This window comes from Sinohyriopsis cumingii, chromosome 16 (genome assembly GCF_028554795.1).
Source record: "Sinohyriopsis cumingii isolate HCF-2022 chromosome 16, ASM2855479v2, whole genome shotgun sequence".
Taxonomy (NCBI): Eukaryota; Metazoa; Mollusca; class Bivalvia; order Unionida; family Unionidae; genus Sinohyriopsis; species Sinohyriopsis cumingii.
The window spans coordinates 14,279,924-14,294,498 of NC_142976.1; the positions used below are offsets into that span (position 1 = coordinate 14,279,924).

A 14,575-nucleotide genomic window follows, 5' to 3' on the forward strand; every position below is an offset into this window, starting at 1 on the left:
TGGTAGACAAGATCATATGTTTACCAATCAGAAGTTAGGTGAGCTTGGCCATTTCAAGAACACCTGTCCCATGATCACATGATGTTTGCTTCAACAACTGTGGAACTCATCCTTGGAACTTAGTGAATGAATCTACACACTTGATACATGACTCATCTTACAGTGTGAACTCACAGTTGAATAAAAATTTAGTACTTTAAATATTTTTAACTAAATAACTCTTACATACTATAATTATAAATGATAATACACACAGTATAAGTATGCATAACAATGTGTTCTCTTGTAATTGTTGCAATCTTTAACACCAGAAATATGGATGTTTGACTGGAAAACAATTGGGTAATGTAAGAAAACTTTTTCAGTATAATGTTGGTTAAAAAATTCATCAGGATAAGAATTTTGGTGAATTTTGTATTTCTGTCTCTCTTTTATTGAGACGCTGTTTAGCTTTACAGTTACTGATAATAAAATGTGGACATTTCATTTTAAGAATTTGTTTATGGAAAGGATCTTCGAATAGAAAAAGTTTAGACTTTATTAATGCATTGATGCAGTGACCTAGTTTATTGAAACAGATATATATCTCAAACCTGGCACTAGAATAAACATCTGCGTTTTAAAACTAAAGTTTCCTGATTTTACTGAACATTTTTGTCTCTGCTACTTCTGATTTTCTTGGCAGTACATATTACACATGTGTATCATTGTTTTGGTCATATATGTTGTATCTCTTTAGGCTCATATGGAACCATGGTGCCACATTTCTTAGTTTTGCCATCAACTTGCTGATGCTGCTGACATGGGATGCCAAGGCTTCACTGGAGGACTTTGACCGGGTCAAGCAGATGGGAGAAAATATTACAGTTGATGGATGGGGGCCGCTGCATGAGTAAGTTTTGATACAAGTAGTTTTGTCTCACCTTTGAATAACATAGTCATGACACTGAAATCACTTTTATTTTCTTTTGAGGTTGTCATTCTTGGTCTCTTAGATGCAACATTAAGTCTTGTTTTGGGGTTGTTACCGTTTCTCTCATTGTCAATATTAAGTCTTGTTTTGGGGTTGTTACTGTTTCTCTCATTGTCAATATTAAGTCTTGTTTTGAGGTTGTTGATGCTATTTCCACAGGTGTCAGTGGCAAATCTTGATGTATAGTTGTCACTGTTGTTCATGTAAGTGACAGTTCTAAGTCTTCTTTTGATATTGTTGTTGTATGTGTCAGTATTTTCTCTGAAGTTATTGTTCCCATAGGTGCTAAATGTTAAGTTTTGTTTGGAGGTTGTCACATTGATGTCAGTACTAAGTCCTTTTGTTAGGTTGTTGCTCTGTTCCAATTTATACCAATGTTAAGTTTTGTTTGGAGGTTGTCAGTGTTGTTCACTAAGGTATCACTGTTATGTTTTGTTTGGAGGTTGTCATTGTTGTCAGTACCAAGTCCTTTTGTTAGGTTGTTGCTCTGTTCCAATTTATACCAATGTTAAGTTTTGTTTGGAGGTTGTCAGTGTTGTTCACTAAGGTATCACTGTTATGTTTTGTTTGGAGGTTGTCATTGTTGTTCACATTGATGTCAGTACTAAGTCCTGTTGTTAGGTTGTTGCTTCGTTCCAAAAAATACCAATGTTAGTTTTGTTTGGAGGTTATCAATGTTGTTTGCTAAGGTATCACTGTTTTATTTTGTCATTAGGTTGTCAGTATTGTTCACATTGATGTCAGTACTAAGTCCTGTTGTTAGGTTGTTGCTTTGTTCCAATAGATGCCAATGTTAAGTTTTGTTTGGAGGTTGTCACTGTTGTTCACTAAGGTATCAATGTTAAATTTTGGCATTAGCTTGATTTCATAAACGTTTGCTTATACAGACAAGAATCTTAATGGATACATGTATCTTAATGAGTACAAACTACTGCTAGAAATGGTCACAGTGACCTATTTTTCATGCTTCATTGATCTTGTTAAAGTGTTGCATATACCGTATTTGCCAGCCTATAAGCTGATGTGGAGAGAGAGGGGGAGAGAGAAAGTTGATATCTTCATGCGTTTTTTTTTTTCTTGACCTTATTGCTCCAGTGTTGCTGAAGATTTTTCAAAGAGAAAAAACATTAATAAATGAAACAGTGTATTATAAACTATGAAAATACATACCATATTCTTTCAGGATTTAAATATTCACAATAGTTTTATCCATATAGACTCCATTAGGTTAATCCAAAAAATGACCATTTTGCATGCTGTCTAATATTCTTTGCAAGTATAATGACCTCTCCATTCCCAATAAATAAGATTTTGTTTAAAGTGCATATACTCTTTCTGTACTTACGCAGCAATTGTTTTTGATCTTTGCTGATCCTAGATGTACATTAAATTGCTGTTGGTTCTGTCAGCAAGTTCAAAACTGTCACTGGCTGAGAAATTTACAAGAGTAACCACCTGGCATTCCTTTCATTATATGGTATGGTATTCATAATACCCATGGGTAGCCTCATTTCCCTTTTGGTAGCCTTGTTAATCTGATCTGGTCTGCTGAATCTTGACTTCATACAGGTGTTAGCTTGTTAATATTAGGGAATTCTATATTGTGTTTTGGGGGGATGACTGATGCTAACAAATATGCATGCACCCATACATATTTGAAAATTGCAGGTTTCAGTTCACTTGCCAAGCAAAACAAGAAATAAAAAAGTATGATATTTATTGAAATAATTTGTATAGTTTGATAACATTATATTTATAGCAATGAATTTGCATTGTTTGATAACATTGTATTTGTTGCAATGAATTTGCATAGTTTGATAACATGACATTTATTGCAATGAATTTGCTTAGTTTGATAACATTACATTTATTACATTGAATATGTGTATGCATTGGCTAGTTTAAACCTTCCTAATGTTGACGTCTGCTTTCAACTACAGATAAGATTCCTTTTTTGGGCCCCAAAAATTGGGTTGGAAGACGATGATGGTTTTTGACTGTATACACTTATTACATTTCCTCCTTGCAATGGAACCTTTGTTATCTAAATTCTCCATATTCTGAATCCCTAAATTTTCGGTGATACATTTGCACTGTCAGAAAATAAAACCTCTCTATTAAATATCACTGTCTGTAACAAATATATTTTAATTCTCAATGGTATTAGAATCATAAAAGTTTAACTGTATAAATATGAGCTTAAACTGCTTTTTATTTCATTTCAGTCCATCACCTGACATTACAAGAATACCCCAGTTTGAATACATCCTCACCATGTATGTCCTTAGTGGGCTTCATAACCTCTTCTCCCTTTTTGTCCTCATCAGTTATTTCCTTTCAAATCATCCACGGTTTCCAACATGCTCAGAAATCACAGCTCTTTTTCCGTAAGTAAAACATTTCTGTAAGTGTTCAGATCTCACTCTCATTCCCTCTCTCTATCACCAGATGCATACATACTATCATATATTATGTGCTCAGGCAGAAACTCGTACTTGACATTTCTATAGAAGCCTTTTCATGAATATAATTCAGTAAATTTCTATGATGTTCTGTAAGACACATTGTAATTGGATTTGAGAGAAGACATGAATTTCACTTGGATAATATATAGTGTGGATAAAATATGGTACAAACTAAATAAATATCCCTGGAAGGTACTAGCACTCTACTGTCCAAAAAGAATTTATAGAAATTCAATATAAGACTATTTCTTCTTTAAACTGCTGAGTGTTGAAACCATCTGATATTCTTTAGTTTATGATTTTAAAATTAGCCACTGAGACAGCCATAATTGATGTTAGATCAGCACTATTATTATTAAGGATAAAAAAGACACCATTAGGAGACTTTTGTTGATCATCCCATACCAATAATACCATCAATTCAGGAGAAGTAGCGACATGATGTTCAATGTGTTCATTGTGACAGACACTGGATGTCTGTGGGGCACCATTTTCATTCAGTAGTGGATTCATCCTGGCTGTCAGATAGGCACCATTTTAATTCAGGTCCAACTAGACATCATAATAAGTCTTCTGGCACAAGCACCATCTCAGTTGTACTTAATATTTAAAAGGAATAGCAGCACAAAGATCTTCAAGAAGGCATATTGGCACCATTTTCAGTTAGAACCAGCTAGATATTGTAAATCATCCTCTTTGTGTAGCCCCCATGCCAGTATGAGTTTCTATTTAGAAGAGTGGATATAACAAGACTTTGGATATTACTGCCATTGTGGCCATACTGTTTGTTAGATTGTTACCATTGCCATTTAGTTCTAATCACACACCATAAAAAGTCTTCTCCTGAAAATCTCAAGATGGCTAATGTGGTGGCCATATAGGATGACTAAGTAAAACCATTTTCATTCTGGAATAAGCAGACACTATAAGAAGTCTCCTGGTGACAACCTCAAGTTGAAAACAAGATTTTCAAGATGGCTGCCATGGTGGCTATATTGTTTGGCCCCTGTTGAAATGACCATACTTTCAGGAGGAATGTCAATAATAAAATATTCAGATAAGTGCTGTGGCAGGCAGATGGGATGTCTGAGCAGCAACATTTTTGCTTTTGATCAACTAGACCTTAAAAAGAATGTGTGTCAAGTTTCATTGCAATCCTCCAAGTAGTTTAGGATGAGTAGCAACAACAAGCCTCAGTGCTAATGGATGGATGGACCCTGGACAACAGGTCATCCCATAAACTGTTGCGGTCTATGATCAGTAGAGCTAAATCTTGTCTTAAAATACTAGGATTCTATCGTACCTATGACTGCTTTTATGCATAGCTTTCACTCATTGAAGTGTAATTGTACATAGTCAGGTGGGTTAATTGCTTGGTCCAGAAAAAAGTTCTGAATGAACTGGTCATGGGTTCAAGCCCACATGTGGTTATGTGTTTTTACCACTGCTTAATTGACAAAGTGAGTTTGAAGATAAACAACAATAACAAAAACAGCCACCACCATTGGTAGACATATTAGTATGTGACCACAGGTGCAAACAAGAGCAAGAGGACTAGTCTGTAGTATGTCAGTTAATCCCATCTTTTTTAGCCATTAATTTTCAATGGTTAGAAACATTTGATGATATGCAGTCTACTTTATTCAAATCTTTACCAGAGTTTGAGTGAAGAGTTTTACTTGGAGGGTTAAGTCTTTCCCATGAGCTCTGGTAAACATTTGCACACAGCAAACTCTGCATGATTGTTATTTTTCTATTATCAATCACTAAATGTAAAAATTTTGCATAAAAAAATCTCAAAAAAATGAAGGAGCTTTTTCATATGGAGCAACAGGTATTTAAGCTGCATGTGAAATTCAGGTATTTTAATGTGGTTATGTTCTGTTACAGTTAGGCATGGCCAGACTAGCCTGAACGGGTTCAACAAAATAAGTATACCAAATTATTAGTATTGTAAAATTCTGGACTGAAAGATATCTATAGTTAATGTACTATGACTTAGAACATTTATGAAGTTCTCTTTCTCTGATCTGGACTTCAATTTTTAATTATCAGCATTAGTAATAGATAGAAATCATCCAAGGACAAAACCTAGCATCAGATAGCAGTAAGAATAATTGTGATTACTTACCTCTTTGTATGGATTAAAGCTACTTTGTTGGCATGTTAGAATAAATGTCAATGTGTTCAAATTTAGAAATGAACAAATATTTGTGAGATTTCTGTCTGCAAACCCCCTTATATGGCTGCTTACAAGGTTTTGCACTTACATGCCAGTCACTGGCAGCACCCTGTTGTTGTACTAGAGGAATACTTTTGAAAACAAACTCATCAGTGCAAGGGATTCTGGCCAGATAAAGTGGTGTTCTCTACATCAGGCAAGTGACTCTCATTCAAGAGTGACCACTTTAAAGTCACATCCATTACAAACATGCTAGTATAAATGTATTTTCATTGTTGACATTGTTTTTATCCGATGATCAAAACAAAAGTCATCTCTCTTTTTTTAAAGCAGTTGCTTTTTTCTTGTAGAGCTTGCAGTCAAAATAAAGATGAAAAAGATGTGGACAACAAAGACTGCAAAGAGAAACCATCAAAACTGGAAGTGAAATTTTTCAGCTTTACAACATTCTATTACCTGGTATATACACTCTTTTTCTGTCTCAGTATAAATTTAATCATAGTAATTCTGTTTAGTCCCCATTTGAAATTTAACCATAATAATTCTGTTTAGTCCCAATTTGTCTTTACCTTAAATTTTGTCACTTGTCAGCTGCAAATCTGAAATTGTATTTGTACATGTAATGTATTATGTTCATTTTATGTAAACAACTAATACATAGCTATATTGTTCTCTCTGTGTCTGGGCTTACCATCTGGATCAGTATTAAAAAAAGTAAATAAGTTTATTTGGTTTAGGGTTGTGAATTTTTCATGTTATGGTTTTGATTTGGTAAACATCAGGATCATTCTAAAAGGATAATTTCCATTAGGTATTGTGTTTTGTTTTAGAAAATGATAATTGTGACCCACGGTCAAGTAGAGAACTATATAATTTTGTAATTATGAGAACTTGGTCATTTGTGTTTTAGCATCTAACACTATCAAGGTGTAATATGTTGTGACCAGTTGGGCATTGTTTCCCTTTACACACATTTGTGCGTCAGGGATGCATGCTGGAGAAAATTGATGCACACATTTTATTGCCGTGTGTTTTTTTTTATGCAAAGGATTTTCATAATGTGATCAGGATTTATTTAATACTCAATGCATTGGACAATGGATGGCATTGTATTTTCTTTGAGCATAGGCATTGACTGGTTCCCCGCTTTTTTGCTCCTTGCCTTGCACTCCTCTATTCGTATAGCAGAGTGCAACGCAGGGAACATTCGAAACAATGAACCAGACTAGCATAGGCAATGTTATGACGGAGTAGCTTCCCCTAATCTCGCGAGCTCTCATGCGATTTTCTTTAAGCTCAGCAAGCAGTCATCTAGATGTTTAATCTCATTGCTTGATGCACTAGAAAGTGATCTCCAGATTAAAACGCAGTGCACTAAAAATAATTAGCGAATAAAGTGAAAGAAGCAGAACACAAAAGAGTAACTGTGGATCTAACTTTAATGAAGAAAGGAGAAAATAATGCCCTTGACTGGAATACAGTATTCATACATTAGGATTACCGGTGTGACTTATGATCGCGTGATTGTGAAGACTGCAAAAGTGAATAATCTTTTCTTGACAGTGTTTTAGAATTTTTAAAAATCTGCCCTCATTCGCCACAAGATATATGGAGAACACATTATAACCCAAAGCATTCTTTCACAACAAAGAAATCAGTAAACTTGCAGAGACAAACACATTATTTGGATTACAAAGTCAGCAGGTCATTGCAGATTTTGTTGGTTTTTAACTTTGCTGCAATAAAAGACAGATCTTAAAGTTCAAGTGTAACTTATTAGAAAGAAGATAATCATTATCCTCCTTGATATCTGGATAAATATGTTCTAGGACGAAGTACAATGAAACCGATATAGTACACATTTTATGAAAGGCAGTAATTTGACTGCCATTTTGTTAAAAAGATTTATTTGGCTTTTTGTATTGGCATGTATGTACTGTGTTGGGCTATAATATTGCTTCATATTGATTATAAGGAGACTGTTAAAAAAACAACTTTAAAAGAAAATTGAACTAATAAAATTATTCTTTGAATGGACAATGCATTTGTTTGTTAATTGTGCATGTTGATTTATTTGTATGTTTAGAGAGAGAGAATGTTGTGCAAGTTGCAATATCCTATTTGAAGCTGAAAAAGTACGAGTCATATGAAAATTTGTCAGTACATTTTTGACCCCCACATTTTTTATTTGACCCCCAGTTCTGACATCAAGGGGTTTTTTTTACCCTCAATTTTTACACCCCTGGGGGATACACTGGTTGGGCTCAATTTTATTTTATTCACATTATTGAATTCAAGTGATTATTTTCTCTGGAAGAACACAAGTGCTCTTAAAAAATTCTTGGATAGAGACATTCACGGGAGTTTATAGTGTATTCATCCCTGAAATTATATTACTGTGATTCAACAAAGGACTTTTGACATATCAACACTCTATAAGCTATAACAGACATGTCATTGCCTTCAGTTGTTGGATTTCTTTGGGACTTGTCCTTAGTTTCATCCATGACTTTAAATTACTAGGACTTGTGTCTGTAATTGTTGGATTATTTTGGGATTTAATTCGCAATACTATAAGTTTTTTTTTATCATTTTCACTTTGTACTCTAGGGAAATAAATTAATTGCTAAATTTTACAAAGCTTTTTGTCTTCCACTCTTTTTTATTGCTTATTTAAAGAGCATAGACATGTAACAAAGCACAAAACTAATAGATCTTCAAATTGTTTGTCAAGAAAATATTGTTTACTTATGAAACTTATCCCTATGATAACTTCTGTAAAACAAAAGAGCTGCAGAGAATAAAGTTTAATGACAAATACTAACTTCTTGATGTCAGTTATTAAGGGTCAATATCCATCAACATTTAATACTATGCCAGGTGTGTCCACCTCAATGTTTCAGGTTCCATTGATGCTTATTCTCAACTTCCAAATTAGTCTCGTCCCCAAGTGAGGGAGACATACTGGTTTTGTGATGTTCATCCTTCCATCACTATAACGTTTTAAGCATGAAATCTTACAAATTATTGGGTCAACCGAGACTGTATATCATACATGTGAGAGAACATAAATTTCAACTTAAGACAGATCAGGAGATCAGCAAAATTTGTTCAGGGGTTTGGACTTTAAATCAGGAGGAGTTAATTGACTTGATTTTTAGCATGAAAATGTGAAAAATGGCAACTTTAGAACTAACTTCCTTTTTCTGTATTAAAATATCATCTCATCACATCAGTCCTTTCACTGCCAGTAGCTTCTCGTGGGTCGGTGGTTCTTTCCGGGGTTTTCCCGGGTTCTTCCTCCACCATTAATACTGGCCGCCATATATGGCCTATCGTGTGCTGAAAAATGGCGTTAAACCCCACAACAACAACAACAACAGTCCTTTCACATAATTTGCTGCCTTTTATACAGTCCTTATTTTGTATGACAAATTTTTTAAACCTTTCTACATAGATCATTGCCTTGATTATAATGGTTATATCTTTTTCAGATGTTCCTGGGCATGTCTGTTGCAGGGACCTTGTTCCATGGCTATTTCTTTGCATTCCATCTGTTGAATATAGTCAACAACAATCAGCTTCTGAGTGGTGTCATTAAGGCTGTCACACAGAATGGTATTATTTCATACATATTTATACAGAGACATTTCTACATATGCCACTCAAACAGACAACACTTTAACTTTTAGGTTTTTATGATGGCAGAACAAGGACAAAGTCTTATATTTCACAAATGGGTGGAGGAGATTTTTTTTATATTTTTGCTTTATTGACCCATTGTCCATTTTATTTATTGTCAAGCTGCAGAAGTTCATCATTGTGGTCACTATGTGGGTGTCAGTCCATGATACGTGTATGCATCCATCCACATCCTTGAATTGAATATCAGTGTTACAAGTTTTTTTATTTCTAACTAAATAAAAGTCCTACTGAATGAAAAGGGAGTTTCTTGTCATCAAAACATGTTATGCACTGAGTACTCATGGCTGTTCATTTGTGATATTGTACAGTGAAAGTGTAATAAGTGTAAATTTGATGGATGAACACTATTTTTACAACTGTTTTGGAAATAATTATTAGTAAATAGCTTTTTTTAAAATGTTGTTTGCTTTTATGTACAAATCATCTTAATTTTTTGAGATATCTAATCTTTGAAAGATCGTGAAAAACAATACTTCAAGACAGTATCAAACCACATAACAGGTGTAGCACTGAAAACATTGTCGATTACATCACTCTTATTCAGCATTTGAATTCGGATACAGTCTAGTGTTTTTGTTGATTCAGGACAACTAGATTCTTTTTTAAAATAGAAATGGACATTCATTTAGAGAAACAACAATGTCCAAACTAGATTTTTTTCTTGTTCTATCAGTATAATATTGATGCTGTGAAATGTTTGCTCATCCTTGTGCTAAACTTTTAGAGTCAATTTAGAAATTTTAAATTCCATACAAATTTTGGATCTTGCTTTTCCATTACGAAGTTAATGAAACTAAGCTTGTCATGCACCAAAAATATTTCTTTTGTTTTCTCCCCTTGCCATCATGGAATACATTTGCAAATGATTATTATAATGCACTGATTAATGATAGATACTTTAAGAATGTTACTTATATAATGATATTTAAAACAGTGCTTGCTTGGCAAATTGAAATGAGTTGACACATGAACATGACTGTCTGTTCTTTTATGCAAGTAGAATTTGCATGTCTTTTAATGTTTCTTCTACCCTTTTTACTTGATTGGATACAAAATACATAATCAGTTTGATAATGGAAAGTAGGTCTACCTTTAATTGATTAATTAGGTTTTCTTGGAAATATATGTATTACAAGAGAGCATATCAAATTTATGTCAGTTAGACCAAAACTAAATTAAAAGATAAAACTGAAACATTAATTTCACTTGACTAGGTTTATTTAACCTTTTCACCACTAAGTAACTACAAGGGAAAGACTACCATTAAACACTAAGTAACTTTCAAGATCGTTAAATGTAGGCAACATATTACATGTACATGCAGGCACAAATATCATTACCAGAAGCATACTTTTGTGTGATAGTCACGGAAGCAAGTGCTGCGAGCATTGCAGCACAGGGGGAACATCACACTTCTCACAAGCCATTGTTGTTTTGGTCCTTTTTTAAGGATTATCCCTCACTGATGTACCAGGGTGGCTTGCCAAATAATTTCATTGTTTCTTGTTGCATACAGTACACAATCTGTCTGATCCACCTGCACTTGTTGGCCAATGGCCTTTGTCATCAAGTCCACTGTCATTGTTGCTTTCACTTATGGGATGCTTTAAGTGCGTTTGGACCTGAATGTTCCAATAAGTGCATGAGCAGCATCAAGACGAAATGACAGCAAGTCCTGTTTCTTTTTATTAGGAGGATCAATGACTGTTCCCTCAATGGCATATCATTGTACAATGACAGCTCCTGCAACTTCGCTTTTACTTTTCTGTACCAGTGCATAGACTTCTTTGAATGATTTGTCATTGTATTCTGATCAAGCCTGTCTGTCTACTCCTCCCATGTACTGTGCATAGGCATGTTCTCAGTTTCGTCTTTGTTTTTCCATGCTGTGGTCAAATCAGGTTCAGCAGATGCGTGGAACGATGATTGGTAGGTAGTGTACAATTATGTTGTCCTTCCAATAAGATACAAGTAATGTGGAGCACACATGAGCCAGTCTGATGATCCTCTGGCTAGGCATCTTGCTACTGCATTTGACAAGACTGAGTCCTTTGGATATCCATTTCGATTTGTGTGCACTGTGCCACAAAGGTAGATATTTATGTGATAAAGGTAATCTGCTAACTGAGGATTGGTATAAAAATTGTCAGCGTAGATTATTTCATCCCCAGATAATTCCGATTCATCAGATGAGTCCGCCATTTTGGATGTACTTAGGAGACTTCGAAGATTTCCATTTATAGATCGGAAAAAAGAACTTTCCTGTAAAGAACCTACCTTAAAGTCCGAATGTATCCAAATAGTATGCAAATGAATTGATGTACGATTTAAATATTTACTATAGAGGAATCCCAAACATTGACCAATCAGAGAATTTATCACCAAAACAAGACAGGTATGTGAGACTGTAATACCGGTCTGTAGTGTTGAGCAGGAGTTATTGTTCCTAGACTGCTTTACCAGTTTTTAGTATTGAAAGAGTTAATTGGTATTTGTTTCTTAACATGTTCCAGTAGTAGATATTTCATTTACACTTTATTGGGAACTGATTTTTTAAAAATTGAACAACATGTGACTTCTTTTTGAATGTTCTGAATTTCTTGATCTTGATATTGATTTCATATGGGGGGGGTAATTATTGTTTTCTTCGATAAAACAATATATCAAGATTTTATTTACCAGTTTTGAGCATGATTTTATTCACATTCAGCAAATGGGGGCCCATTTTGTTCCCAAATTTGTTATATTCTACAAAAAAAATGGGATTTGCACCCATCTAAACAATCAGTACTTGGGTGGTGTCCATCAATAAGGAATGTATGGAATTTCCGGAGTAATCTTGTTACAAATTTAATGATATTAAGAACATGTTTTCAATTTTCATGCCAAAATAACTCCCAAAATTATTTTTGTTTTTTAAAATAGATATATTTATCACAAATTAATTTTGAATATTACAATTATTACTCTATTTATGAACTATTAATCACATGTTTGATACAAGCCAACATGGCAGTAGAATGGGACATTGTACAAGAGGTTGGCCAAATCAAACTTTTAGAAATAATTTCTGATTAAAAAAAGGAATTAACATTTTTTTTAATTTTTACAAGTATATTTTAATGTGTTAAGTACATGTATTTTTGGGGAAGAAATTTTGAGGAGAGTGGTTGTTTTCTGTCTATATTTCAGGTAACTTCTCTGTCTAATAAATATTTTCTATTTTTTTTGTTCAGTTTGTTCTATATTAACTGGCCTTTTATAATAAACATGTTGACCCTGGTGTTAGCATCCCAATCAAAGTTTCTGTCCATAATATATCAATAATGTAGCTAGTAAACTGCAGGGTTTGTTGTTAGCATTTCTTATTTTTATCAACAACCTCTCTAATGTCACCACCATGCCTTTTACAAAGCATCAGTTATAGGGTATGCTTAAACAGTGCATATTAATTACAATTTTCAGATTACAAGTTATACAAATAATTAATATAAACATACCAACTTTATCTACTATAAGGTTCTGACATTTGACTTGGGAGGGGGGATTGCTACAATTTTCTTTGCAGGTATTTTATTTTCTTTCATCTCAAGATAAATAAAAAAATTTTTAAAAACATTACATGATGGAAATGATAAGGCATTATTTTGCTTTAAACCAGAGAAATGTAAGAAAAATAGCATATGCCCCTGACACAGAAAATTAAGATGTCTGTTCCTAATATAATTGTGGAAGGCAATAGAATGTATTGCAGTATTTTAAAATTCCAGTGGTATAACACAGTACAAAATGATTTTTCTTGGTACTCAACTGTGCTATATGGCTGCCAGGTCATTATGTCTAATTACAGTAGATATTATGTCTTATTAAAGTAGGTCAGGCAAAAAAGATGGGTATTAGATCATTGTCAGTTAGAAATTCTTGCTCTTTACTCTTTCAAGAAATTAATTTATGTGGAAGTTATTTGTTACATCAAGCAGATTAATAAACTTATGTTGCCAAGATAATTTTGTACCATGTTACTAAAGAAGCTTTATAACTAGTTTGGTCACTAATGTACCAAAAATTTACATTAAGTGTAATTTTTTTATGGTCTCTATGAGAAAAGCACTGGTGGTACATAAATGCTTAAATATTTCATATCGGACATTTTTACCAGATGACAACATTTCTGTGGAATGAACACAAAGGATAAAGATCATACTTTGTTTCTGTCAGGTGTGTCTCTACTCTGGGTTGGGATTCTGGGCTTTATTGTGATCTACATCTACTCTCTGGTGGGGTTCTCCCTCCTGCGGGCGTACTTTGGCCCAGGGGACTACCTGTACTGTTCAACCCTCTGGCAGTGCACTATCACCGTCATGAGATATGGGCTCATCGGGGACATGTTTCAGGTGAGTTATACAATTGGCTTAAAAAATGGTAGGGAATATATTTCAAGTAGGTCATCCCCAATGATTTTCTTACACTATTCTGTGTATTGGATTTAAATATTCATGTAATTTTGTCATTTATTGTAATTTACACATTATATTTTAGCTATCTCATCTAACCATGAGGCCGATTGAACTTTAATGGTATGGCCCTGTGTCTTTCATCTGTCCATCAGCATTTGCTATTTACCACAAAAGAGGCCATGTTTTGGACTGGATTTTGATAACACATAGAAGATAGGTTTATGCCATGAATACCTAGGATTAGTTCCATCATGAGTGTGATCTAGTCATAGTATTAAGGTGATCTTGCATATGATTGGCTGAGCTGTTACCACTTTGGAGGCCATTTTTCTAATATGATTTTGATTCGAGTTGTAATTCGATGCATTTGTCATTAAGATGTCAGACAGTTTTGAGAATAAGCAAGAAACATGCTGACTAACGAGGTGATCATGCATCTGACTGGCTGAGCTTGTTGCCAGGATCAGGGAGCATTTATGACCAGCACAGTCTGACACCTGCATGGCATATATAGCTATTTCTAGGATCTAGTTAATGTATGTATTTTGCAATATTTTATGGCAATACCATTACTGATAAATGATTTGAAATTTATATTTTATATTTGTAGCTTTTGATAAAAACAAATTCCACAATATAGATTTTTCTTGAGATAGTGCTAGATTAATAACCAAGAGTAAAGAAACCCATGGTCTTAAAATAATAAACTATGTAAATTATAAGTTCAATTTGTGTGAAAGCTATGTGACTCAATAGACCACAAAAATTAAAACTTTTGTCGACTTAACTTTTA

At 33.9% G+C, this 14,575-nt stretch overlaps 1 protein-coding gene across 4 annotated transcripts in view; it reads left to right on the top strand.

The window, feature by feature from the left end:
* The window catches only part of LOC149779968 (inositol 1,4,5-trisphosphate-gated calcium channel ITPR2-like), a 187,233-nt gene that overhangs the window by 146,778 nt on the left and 25,880 nt on the right, over positions 1 to 14,575 (top strand). For all 4 annotated transcript variants that reach the window (XM_089936684.1, XM_089936686.1, XM_089936687.1 and 1 more), the window contains 5 exons: positions 740 to 892; positions 3,199 to 3,360; positions 5,971 to 6,079; positions 9,115 to 9,238; positions 13,544 to 13,719. In XM_089936684.1, coding sequence (XP_089792810.1) covers positions 740 to 892; positions 3,199 to 3,360; positions 5,971 to 6,079; positions 9,115 to 9,238; positions 13,544 to 13,719 — 724 coding nt within the window. The remainder of the gene's footprint in view (positions 1 to 739; positions 893 to 3,198; positions 3,361 to 5,970; positions 6,080 to 9,114; positions 9,239 to 13,543; positions 13,720 to 14,575) is intronic.